At 35.4% G+C, this 12,899-nt stretch overlaps 1 protein-coding gene across 1 annotated transcript; it reads right to left on the reverse strand.

Moving 5' to 3' along the window:
• Nucleotides 1–724: 724 nt before the first annotated feature.
• LOC109014610 (wall-associated receptor kinase 2-like) lies at nucleotides 725–2,734 on the reverse strand. The gene is made up of 3 exons (XM_018997116.2): nucleotides 1,772–2,734; nucleotides 1,498–1,665; nucleotides 725–813 (listed from the first exon to the last, which is right to left on the reverse strand). Exons 1-3 carry the CDS (start codon nucleotides 2,655–2,657, stop codon nucleotides 725–727), a joined length of 1,143 nt encoding a protein of 380 aa, XP_018852661.2. The 5' UTR covers nucleotides 2,658–2,734.
• Between the last annotated feature and the right edge of the window lie 10,165 nt (nucleotides 2,735–12,899).

The following is a 12,899-nucleotide window of genomic DNA, read 5'->3' on the forward strand; positions in this document are numbered from 1 at the left end:
CACTTGGCACTTTCGTTGGGATGCGTGACCGTGTTGTCATCATATCGGTATCTCGATTCCTGTGTTTCTTTACATGGGGGTCGGGGGCGCCCCATTTTTGGTGAAATGAGATTTTTGTCGTGTGTTGGAAAATAATCATTTTCAGGAAAAATGATGTTTTTGGGTCTAATGCATATTTTATCATATGCATGCATATTTGTTGGTTGCATTAATGCATTTTTATTTCGTGGGTTATTTGGATTATTACTTACTTGTGGTACCGTTTTATGGTATCGCAGATTTTGATACAGATGAAGACGACGAGCCTTAGGCTTTGGCTCCGTTGGAGGAGTGATTTGGGGTTGCTCTCGTGTATCGAGATTTATTTTCCCACTTGTTATGTATTTTGCCATTTGTAATATATTTTGGGATAACTGTATAACTCTCTTCTGTACTACTTTTATTTTGGTAAGTTTGTATTTAAAATTCTGGTACTCAGTTGGCTAGCTTTTAATTTAACCGCTGCGACTTTTGTTGTGTACTTTTTGCATGCTGCACACACTTGAGCACTTATGGTTGGGATGCGTGACCTATGTTGTCATCATCCTGACATCACGATTCCCATATTTCCGTACGTGGGAGTTGGGGCTTCACAGAAGATATGTTCGCAAAGCATTATGAAAATATTAGTAGTTCAACAACTTATAATATTACAATTGTAGGAACATAAAACACGAAGGCAATGTCATACGAGAAAGAGTACTGAAACACATAAAAAAACAAAGGAAAAACAAGAGCTAAGCACAAGCAGAGAAATAAAGCCTACTCCAGCACCTGCAATGTTTGAAAGTCCCATCGAAGCCATTATTCATTTGAAGTACGATGCCACTCTGAGCAAAATTTAGGGTCTCAAGCAGCTAAGAATTTGTTGTGGTTATTGTTCTGTTAATGATTTCAAAGGATAAAAAAATATCCAAATGACAGAAGCAAATTAGGGTTCTAAGAAATACGAAACTAGTTCAAATGTATAATATATGAATGATGAGGAGAAAATTTCAAGAAATTTAAGAAGAATAAAACGAAAAGAAAAATTTTAAAAAATTTTTTTCTTAAAAAAAAAATACACTATGTGATATGTGGAGATGATAAGCAACAAAACTCTAAAATATATATATGTGGGCAATGCTAGGGATCCAACTGGAGATCCCGTTCAAGCATCCCGTTAATTTTTTTTTTCAGTTTTGTTTGTAGTGATTAAAAAAATATTGTTTAATAATATTGTGAAGTTTTTTCTTTTTTAAAAAATATTTAAAAATGTTAAAAACATGATGTGAAAAAAAATAAAATAACATTTAAATTTTCTTAATCACTATGTAAAAAAAATTAAAAAAAAAAAATTGAACGGAAAAAATTAACGGATCCCTTAGCGGCATCCTATCATTTTCCATACATACATACACGTGTAAATATATATATATATATATTTATATATACAGATACACACATACACACACTTACCAATGACAATCCGAATAATTATTACGAAATCCGCATCACAGCCTCCATGATCTTTTGTTCCGTTCCCATGGTACCACTTGGGGCAACGACATGTATAGCCGCCTGGTGTGTTGACACAGCCCGTGCTGCAGTTATGTGTACGAATTGCATCGTCACATTCGTCAATGTCTGCGCGCGAGTCAATTTATTATGATCATGATAAGGGCATCACATATCGAAATGATTGAACGGGAAAATATTTAGTGAAATCAATCAAAATTCCTATATAAAATACCTTGGCAACCGTCAGGGAGGTAGGGGTTCCCTTGGTAACCCGGCTCACACTTGCACCGGTACCCCGATCTTGTTTCTGGGACATGGCATATACTGTTCTTATTCCGACACGCAAAATTCGGTTTTTTCTTAGCTTCTTCACATGTCTCGTTCCCAATTGCCCAATCAAGCACCATTGGAAGCATTTTGTGTGGCAGATTCTTAAGGTAATTCGTGGAGAAGTTGAACTTCCCTTTTTCGACAACAAAAGCATAGCCGCAGGGATTGAAGTTCCATTTACCTGTGTGATTATTAAAGCTGTGTACTTGTATTTCAATATTCTGCAATCCATCTGGAAACTGTGCCTTGCAACACCCGACGGCAGAGCAAGAGCCATTTAAAGTATTTCGAAGGCTGCTACACTCAGATGCGCACCCGGTCGAGAAATTTTCTCCGTTTTGGTACCCACGGCCACGGAGAAATGCATAAGTGTCACAGCCAACAACAGTGAACTGATTTCTGGTTTTAGAAATGGTGAATGGGGCTACGTCCAAGTGGCTATTTCCAGTACTCTCGGGTATTAGTGCACCCGACTCAAGGTAACAATCTTGGGCTACATTTTTCAGGACATGCATCTCATGTGCTTCAATGGATATGTTTTTAACAATGAGATTACGGCCTGCAGCCTTTGGACCAGAGCCATCACAAGTGATGTTAAAGCTCTGATTATCATTTAAGTAGCAGTCTTTACTCAACCCAAATGGAAATGGAATTTCTACATCCCCACACTTGTGGTTGCAGCCAGGCCTGGCTTGAGCTGCTGCTACCGCCGCCGCCACTACCATCCCAAAGAGTATCAGCACTCCAATAAATGTGATTAATTGCAAAAGTTTGGAGACTAAGCCCATGGCCAGAAGCTGTAGATTTTTTCAAGAAGATAATGTTCTCTTCTACTTTGTGTTCACAAGTGCTTAAAAGTGTCCTAGACAGCCTCTCTCTATATATATGTGTGTGTGTGGACATAACTTATTTTTAAAAGATAAATATTTTTTGTCAAATACTCGATACTTTTTATTTAAAATATAGGTATAAATTAAATAATTATAGGAAGTGATTCATCTCTTTATCATTACTCTTCCTTGTGACAGACACAAGGAAGAACAAGTGGTCCCTTAACACACACACACAACACAAACAGAGAGAGAGAGAGGCTAAATGGTAGAGACAGTTGTTGTATATATCTTTCCTCTGGTCCGAGATAAGCGCTGATAAGATTAATTGAGAGGTACACCGATAAATCCATCACTAGGTACACATCTTGCATCCATGTAGCAGCAGCTGGCACACCGGCTTTTACTGCCACCTTCTCTCATTTCTCCTTGTCCGACTATTTAATTGCATATGTATCAGATTCTAGCCCCTTTGCATTGCCATAACTGATATTGCATGAAGCTTCGTGTTTAGGACCAAAAAAGTTCATTGAATTATGTCCATGAATTCAGCCATAAAGAGGGGAATGCAATACAATGCAAAGCTTATAGGCTCTCTTAGGCCTATTGTTTCACCCTTTTCCCCCTCTAGATTTGGATCCATAATGTAGAGACACAGACATATTAAGTAAAGCTTTTAATGAGTATTTAATTTTGTCTGAAAATTAAATTTATTGGACAAGAAAAAGTCTAAAGGCAAGCGGTTATGCGCACCAAAGTGCTGACATTTAATGAATTTAATGAAAAATTGTGTTTCATTTTAGTCGTTTGGGGTGGGAAATAAATTTGGATCGAATTGCAAAATGAAGGGAAAAAACACAAAATGCAACGCATCGTTTCGCTCATCACACCTTCTCCTCCATTCTACCTTCTCCTCCATTCTCGCCCATCACAAAAACCTAAAGGCTCCTCCATTCTCACTGAAACGGTAAGGCTCTCTCTTTTCTCTATTTCCATTCTCTATTTCTCTTCACTTCAGCAATGTCGATTCTCGATCTCTCCTCCGTCAAATTCTATTTTTTTTTGAGATTGTAATGAACCCTAACCCTAAGCACATATATCCTTTTCCCTCTTTGGTTCCAAACCCTAACCCTAATCAAATTCCATTTTTGGTTCCAAGCCCTAATCCCTACAAATCCATCTTCTCCGTCAACACAATTCAACGTACATGTATCTCTCTCTCTCTTTGTGCTTCTCTCTGTCTGCTTTTCATATTTTTTGTTTGATCTGAGGAAATGTGGGAGCTGTTTAGTGATGGAGTTCAGTCTATGAGGATGAACTACTATCCTCTATGCCCTGAACCAGAAAAGTATGCACTGTAATTTGTATAGAAATAAGTATGCATTGTAATTTGTAGAAAAAGATGAGTGCCCAATTGATCACTTTAGTCATTCGTTGTTAGAAGCATACATAAAAGAAAGTACCAACAACAACATGATGTTCATCTCTTCCATTGTGTTACTTGTCTCCTGGTAAATATATTTCCTAGAAATGCTTGATGTCTTTTCCTATTGCTTTGTTTGGTGAAGCGCTCCATGTAGCAGGGTGACCCTTGCTACAAAATAGAACTCATTGACCTACTCTTGTGTTCTGAGCAGCATGTGAATTGAACTCATTGTCAGTTCTCTTTTAATAATTATACATTATGGCATGTAATGGGTAATATTTGCATCATCATTTTGCATTTACTGTTTGCTTTTAACATGTATCAACCACAATCTAAATGGTAAGAGTAAACATGTTGGTGTGTGATTTGCTTGTACATGGACAAGCATATTTTCTTTTCTTTGATCCAGTGCCTATACTCTGTAGGAACTTTTAGACTCGATACAGGTATATGCAAGGTTCTGCCTTGGCTAGATTGTCTCTATTATTTTTCTTGTGAGAGTGACTGTTTTGTCGTGTGCATGCAGATTGGTAACTTGCAAAGTTTTGGTAATATAACATTAAGCTAATATTCGAAGTTTTGCAAAGTTTTGGTAATGTGCAAAGTTTTGGTAATGTATATGCAAAGTTTTTGTATTCTTTGGTTGATTTGTTGACATTGTTTATGGGCTGTACATTGGGAACATGTTTGCTGAAGCCAGCTTCTTCATTAGGATGTTATCGTTAGCTTCTTCATGGATTTCGATGAACAACCCAATGTGCACCTATGGGAAGCTCTTAAAGCTTAGAACATCGAATACGCCAAGAAATTCAGGCCGATCATTTTTTGGGTGTCCAAACTACAATACAGACATAGAAATGTTTTAGTATAACTTTGACGTGCATTTAGGTTTCTACAAAAGTTTAATATTTTACGTTTGTTTCTTTATAATTAGGGATTACCACGCTACAACTATTTTAAATGGGCAAATCACAGTGAGGAAAGAGGAAAAGAACTTATGAAAATAGAAATTGAGTTGTTAAGGAATGAGGAAGAGCTTCGAAGAAGAGATGAAGAGATTGTAAAGTATAAGTTAGGAATCCACAATGGAACTTGATATTCAAATGCAACAAGCATACATCCGATGTGAATGCACACTACTTTGACTTTGTTGGATTATTTTTATATTAATTTCATTGTATTGCGTCTGTAAACAATGAAACCATATTATTGGAGGGAACTTTGTATATACTTTTGTGGCCTTTGTTGTGTATAACCTTAAGCAACTAATTGAGAAATTGAGATGTAAACGATGCATGCACATCAATGTTCTTGTATATAACTTATATATGTATGAAGCTGGGAATTGTGATCTTGGCGTTATTTATCCCCATGAAAGTACTTTAAATAGGTTGATACCAGATATGGTCCTAATACATTAGTAGACAGAATATGGCAAATTGGTTGGCAAAAAGAAACCAAGAAACTATTCACAAATTACATGGAAAATTCCACAACTCAGTAGCATAACTTCAAGTCCCTGAATTCACTTTAACAAAATATAACTTAATTGGTGGGCAAAAAGAAACCAAGAAACCATTCACAAATTACATGGAAAATTCCACAACTCTAAATATAACTTAATCCAATACAATCACTAAATGGACAGGACAAAGCTTAAAAACATAGAAGTTGCAGTGAAGCCTTCCAACATTAATCATGAAGAACAAGTTACCAAATAAAAACAAGTTATATTTAAGGGACTACACAATCATACAACTAGATTTGTCACATTTACTGATTTTTAACATATTTGGGATTCCAAATCCAAGCAATGCAAAAAAGAACTTCAAATATTTGAAACTTCTTAAAAATCTCAAACTAAGTTCATAACAAGTGGATATTCTAAATTTTAGAAATGCTAACATCGATAAAACTGCTCAACTAATAAAAGTTTTGCTTTAGATGATTTTCTTGAAGTATGAAATTCCCCAAATTAGAATTTTCATGAAGTTCCAAACTAAGCCTTAAATCCAAAAGCAGCCATAATTGAAACCACTCATTCAAACTTTTAGACTTAATTGTTTATGTGCGATTGTACTCATAGACAAGGAATTGAGCCAATTAGAAATATCACTATTCTGTAACCTCAAAAGACTTTGATGTGGTCTAGTATAACGACAAGGATATTAAAGTTAGAGACAACTACTCGAAAGGACTCTAAATAAAAATTAGTTAGCAATAATAGTCTAAAACTCCTAAGGCAGGCTAAAGAGCCTCCATGACAAAGGACGCAAATGCAAATACGTTGTTCTAACGTTTCAATAATATACAGATATCTTTTTATTAGCAAACAACACCTGTATAAGTCATAAAATACCAAATAAAATAAAATGTACTTTAATACATCCACGTTGGTTAAAATATAGGCGCACATGCTGTCTTCATAAGTGCTGGGCATAAAACAAAGATTTGACAAGTATTATGAAGATAACCAAAGTTGAACTTAAAACTAATTTTCCCTCTAAAGTAGGAACATAGAGTAAAGTAGTGCCCACTGCCTTCATCAGAAAAAGAGAAAAAAAAAGAAGCATAAATCCTAATTAATCCTAGAAGGTGGGCGACTCTCTTAGAGCAAAAGCTCTTTTCTTTTTCACTGCTCATGGCTGATATTTAATCCATTCTTATGGGGGTTTTAACACTGAAGCATACTTCTTTTTATACATTCAGATGGTTCACATTTTTTGTTCTTAGAAGTTTTAGTTGCAAAAACAGAATAAATAAATAAATAAATGTGTTCTTGTACACTTACTTCACATCAACCTCGTCGTGTCGCTCAGAGGAAGAGATTTGGGGACACGAAGGTAAGCGGCTGTTCGATTTGGGGAGGGAGGGAAGTGGGCTTTCGTTTTGGGGATTAGGGAGACACATGATTTGTTTTGTTTAATTGCTTTTCATTTTTTACTTTTAATAATTACACAAATACCCCTGTTGCCTGCCATGTCACCTTTCGGTATGTAATCGGTACGCAATTTTGCTTGTACCTAAAAGAATTGGTTGGACAATTATAAATACTGTACATAAGATTTATTTTTTGTTTCTGTCTCACTCTTTATCATTTTAGCTCCCCGGCCCAGACTTTTCCTAGTTAATGGATTGAGGATGATGCCATTTGCTTTCAAGGAATTTAATTAGAAGAATATTCCAACTTCGAGAATTTACCCAAAGTCTACATGAGCGATGCATTGACTTTCCAGTAAAAGTCACCGGAGAATATATATATATATATATATATATATATATATTATGGGGCAGGATAGATGATGTATGGATTCTACATTGTTGAGAAAGAAAATTCTTTATAATGTTCCAATGACTCTAATTATATCATTGATTTATCCTTTAATTTGGATTATAGATCATGTAGTTTGGATCTTTCATTGAAACGTTAAAAATGGTATCAGAACTATCTCAACAAAAAATTTATCCCAACAAAAAATGTGAGAAATGGTAAAGATTTTGACTGTTTCTGTAGATCCTTCTTGTTGGCCGAGTCGTCGATGTAAAATCATGCCTCCATTCTGTTGCTTGACAATCTTTCGTTTATTGAGTACGAAGTACACCCAAGAGCCAAGCACAAGCAGAGAAATGAAGCCTACTACTCCAGCTCCTGACAATTATAAAAGGAGAATTAAGAATTTATTGCTCTGTTAATTATACCAAAGAGATTAAAGTAACAAAAGGGACCAAAGCGAAGGGCTGGTTTAAAAGAAATGTAAAACTACAACAGAGATCCTGCAAAATCATGATCACATGCACAAAGTACTGTAGCTTGGACAATGGAGTTCATGAAACACCCAAAAAATGCTTCGGGGGTGATCAAGATTTTCAGATTTCGGCCTGAAGTCAATATTTATCATTTTTCCAATGCAAAATTGAGAACAATATTACAGTGTGAGTAATACTAAATTATTAAACACTGTAAATATTTTTTAAAAAATAATTAACAGAAAATGATATTTGGAAATATTTGAATTATATATTATCCTTTCGATGTGGGTTTAAATGGATGACAGTTAAGTGAAAAATAATAATATTTTTCAATCACATCATCAATGATGAAAAGATATTAATATCTGTGATATCCAGCTATGTTAAGAAAAATATTAGGCATACATGCATGCGATATCCGAAAATATATTGTTCCAATGCAAAATTGAGAACAATATTTATCATTTTTCCAATGCAAGAAAAATGTACGTAACATCGATCAAGTCATTAATTAGCAAATACATATGTACTAATTCAACATTATAAATATTGTAATCTTTAATAATCAATAGTTCAATGTTTTGGTACAAGTACTGTCCCTGGCCATACTTCAGCTCCATCGATCTCTCAATTAATATTTACGAGATTATCGATAACGAATATATACATATATATATATATATATGTATATGTGTAACGCCCCGACCCCGAGGGTCCGGAGAGTTAACTTATAAAACCTGATAATCAACTCTAACAAGGCTAGAGTACTTCCAAATTCAAGAATTTATCCATTTTCCCAAACCTCAAATCGAACGTATATACTTCAATTAAATAAATCAAATAAACTCATCTATCCAATATTCAATCTAACAACCCAAATAAAATCAACTCTTCTTCATGTCTCAAATAACAACTAGAAATAATATAACATTAACATAAGTATCCATAAACCGTCTAAATCCATTGAAGCAAACTTAAGAAAGATAATTAACCTCTAACACCAACACTAATATCATGAGATACCCAACAACAAATCAATACTAATATTCTCCATAGACTCTAATACTAATCTTCAGCTGAGCCATCGATGTCATCTGAAATATTATGAAAATTAACGAGGTGAGTTATCAACAACTCAGTAAGCAGAGAGCATATACTAGCATGTAAACATGAGCATTTATAACATTTGATAAGCCGAACAAAACATTTACTTTCAGAATGCAGAAACACAACTTGTACAAAAACATTAGAGCGAAATTTTCAGAAAAATAAACTTATTCCAAAAATAGAATCCGTTGGCATTTCTGAACTGAAACATTATAATCTTATCTTCATTTAATATCACATCGGGACAATACCATGTTTAACCCCCGTGGTGGGGTTATAAACCACCATTATACCCGTGGCTGGGCCATATTCCATGTTTCACCCCCGTGGTAGGGTTATAAACCACCATTATACCCGTGGCTGGGCCATTTTCCATGTTTCACCCCCGTGGTAGGGTTATAAACCACCATTATACCCGTGGCTGGGCCGTATACCACGTTTCACCCCCATGGTAGGGTTATAAACCACCATTATACCCGTGGTTGGGCCTTAACAGAAACAGACCGGATTTCATCGAAAATCCGATTACAATCATATACAGAATCAGAACTTCATGCCAAGATTTTCAGATGACACATCATATCAAAACAAAACACTGAAAGGCTTCAGATCATTTCACATGTTCGAGATAAACATAAACAAAATATTCTCATTTGTTCATAACAAAACTTTTAGAATTCCTTATTCGTTCTTTTACATAGTTCAGAAACAAAGTGCACAAAACTAGCTCATGTCTACACCAGTCATGACAGAAAACACTTTCTCTTATATTGAATTTATGCATATGCAGAATAAACATCTGAGGTTGTTTTCAGCTCATTTCTTTTCAAAAAAACAAACACGTTTATTTTCAAAGTCAACCTCATTTTATTTCTTTTAAGCAAAACTAGTATATGAACCCCGCTTACCTGGACTTCTTAGCTTTTCAGAAATTTCTTCAAAAAATGTTGAGTCGACTAATAATCGTCACCTATAAAAAAAAATAATCACACAATTTCCGTAAGTTTTCAACCAATTACGGATTTCCATATTTAAGCCTAAGCTTCTAAAATAATCTATCTTAATTTCTCAAAACTTAAAAAAATCCTCATAATCCCAAAGTATATCATTACTTCATAAAATCACCAATATCCACCACAACCCACGTCATACACAAAACACCAATATTTAAACCCGAACAGCCAACAAATCTCATAGTCTAAACCAATCATACTAACAACTCCATCACCCAATCCAATCAACCCCGATTACTCCTCGGACTCAGTCCGGCAAAACCAATCAGCAATTAAATACAGTGTAATGTGCTAGTGCAAAAATACATTAAATTCACGAGAATTCTTTGAAAAAAATACTTACAATGCTATATAATGATTTCTGAAGGATCACGAAACTGCAAGAAGTGGCGGCTCAGCAACATAACAGTGTAAAATACACTGTGGCCGTGGGTCTCAAAAACCCACTTTTCAACGGGGACAAACCAAGACCCAAAATTGATAGGGTAGGGCCTAGAGAGGTCGGTGAAGCCAATGGTGGTGGTGGTTTGCCGTGGGTGGCGGCGCAAGGGGTGTTTTAGGCCAAAAATGCACAAATCGGAAATGGACTTGGTCGGGCTTCACCGGTGACGGATCGGAGCCGGGGTTGGGTCCATTGGGTAGCTGGGAGGTCGAGGATGATGTGGTGAAGAGATGGTGGCCGGAGGCGGCGCGAAGGCGGCGCAGCGGCGCAAGGAATGCCGCGACTTCGTGTGGTGCGTGGAGGCTAATGGCGGCGCGGCTGGGGCTGGAAATCGGAGAGGGAGGTCGCCGGCCGGTGGGGAGCACGATGGGGTGGGCGGTGTCGCACACGACGGTGCGACGGCGGCGGGCTGGGTGAGGAACGGTTGCACGGCGTGAGAGAGAGAGAGAGAGAGAGAGAGAGAGAGAGAGAGAGACGTCCGCGCGGGAAGCATGGGGGAGAAAAAGAAAAAGAAAGAAAGGAAAAAAAAAAAGAAAAGAAGAAAAAGAAAAGAGGAAAGAGAAAATGTAGAGAAAGAAATAAGGTCCAATCCTTAAATCTTGGGTCACAAAAAAAAAGATCCAACGGAAACGATTTTAAAACAGCAAGTAAAATAAAATAATTCAAACGTAATGATTAAAATGAAAATAAATAATTAAACCCCACAACAAGTTAATTTAATTTGAGAAGAAATTTAAACGCATAAAAATAATTAATTTAGAGAAAGCACTTCAAAAATAATTTTCACAAAATTAAAATCATAAAAATAACACAACTAAAAATCCAACAATTTTAAAATAAGAGAATAAATTTTAAATTAATAACAGATAATCTTTAAATAATTAAAAAAAATATACTAAAATACGGGGTGTTACATCCTTCCCCCCTTAAAAAAAAATTTCGTCCTCGAAATTTGTAAGGTCAAACATCACGCTAAAGCAGAATGCCAGATACAACTCAAAACACGCTCGAAAAGACCATACCAACAACAACTCCCAACAAGCATGAGTAATGCTCTCTCAAGTCTATTTTCATAGGCAATTCCATCATACTCGTATTAGTCCCCCAGTGGCACAACACGTCCAGTATTCTTAGGGTGGCAATACTATCCAAAATCTCATCTTTCCACAAGAGCCTTTACACAACATCCAAGGAATCCCAATGATTATTACTATTTTCGTAACACGATCTGCGCTAACCTCAATCGACTCCTATGTTAAAACTCACAAACCTTAATTGAATTCTACAAGTTGGTAACCTATTAGCCACTTCCAAAGTTAACCATCAATAAACATTTCCATCATCCAGACCTATTATCTCAAAATCAACAAGAATTATATCCTAATTTCGCACCACCAAAAGTTTAATCTCTAATTCCTTAAGATCAGCATAAGGTTTGAATCCTTAAATATAACACAACATAATACCATTGAGTACGAGGTAGCTCAACGCCTACTAACCAAAAAAAACTCTCACCACATTTGGTAGAAAATTCTTTATCTCCAAAACCATGAACTATTACACACTTTCCTCAAACTCACCAAGAATTAATTCCTGGATCTGCACCAACTATTATCCTTAAATCTGATATGGATCTAATCCCAAAACCTACCACTAAAACCTCGAATTAATAACAATTATTATCCAAACTGGACCAATACCTTCAATCCTCAAAGAAATAATCCCCTTAAAATTTCCTATATTAATAACTCAACTTCGATCAACCCCATTAATGGTCACAGATTAATCAGTCTCCAAAATAAATCAAGCTAACACTCCAAGCTTGCAGAATTAAAAATTTCAATCTCATTATAAATCAGTCCTTCAAATTGCAATTCTAAGATCTTAAATTATATAAGAATCAATTTCCGAAATCTGTAAGATCGATGAACTTATATCCAATAATAAAACAATTGACTCCCAAAGCTTTCAAAATCTAAACATTAAATGATAACAATCATTTCCTAAAATCTGCAAAACCTTAAACTTTTGGTGAAATTTCCGTAAGTCTATCTTTAAAGTTTGTTGAACTTACAATCTTCTATTCTAAAGCCTCGTGTCATACATCCATGAAATCGAAAATCTCAAATATCTTACTCCCCAAATAGATCACCCAGACTATGCCGTTCCTTTCAAACCTTGATATTATAAATGCACACCAAGTTGATAAAAGTTCAAGTTTACTCTGCTAAATATAACAAAAGCGTTCTCAGTCATACCATCATCCTGCCATAACTTAATCCTTAACCTGCTTTTCAGCTTCGAACGAAACGAACAAAACAAAATAAACTTAATAAATATAATAATATAATTTCAATTCAAATAAAATAAAATCAAACAAAACCAAATAAATTCAAGTTAAATAAAAATAATAATTTCCAATTAAACCTTTAAACTTTTCTGGTGCTGCACACATGGTTTTA

The sequence above is a fragment of the Juglans regia genome, chromosome 6, assembly GCF_001411555.2.
Source record: "Juglans regia cultivar Chandler chromosome 6, Walnut 2.0, whole genome shotgun sequence".
In the NCBI taxonomy this organism is placed as follows: Eukaryota; Viridiplantae; Streptophyta; class Magnoliopsida; order Fagales; family Juglandaceae; genus Juglans; species Juglans regia.

What these genes read in the sequence shown, in the direction of transcription:
- LOC109014610 (XM_018997116.2), bottom strand. Translation starts at nt 2,657, where the DNA reads ATGGGCTTAGTCTCCAAACTTTTGCAATTAATCACATTTATTGGAGTG. An exon ending in CCTCCCTGACGGTTGCCAAG is followed by an intron (nt 1,666 to 1,771) that starts GTATTTTATATA and finishes ACTCGCGCGCAG; the next exon opens with ACATTGACGAATGTGACGAT. An exon ending in AATTATTCGGATTGTCATTG is followed by an intron (nt 814 to 1,497) that starts GTAAGTGTGTGT and finishes CAAACATTGCAG; the next exon opens with GTGCTGGAGTAGGCTTTATT.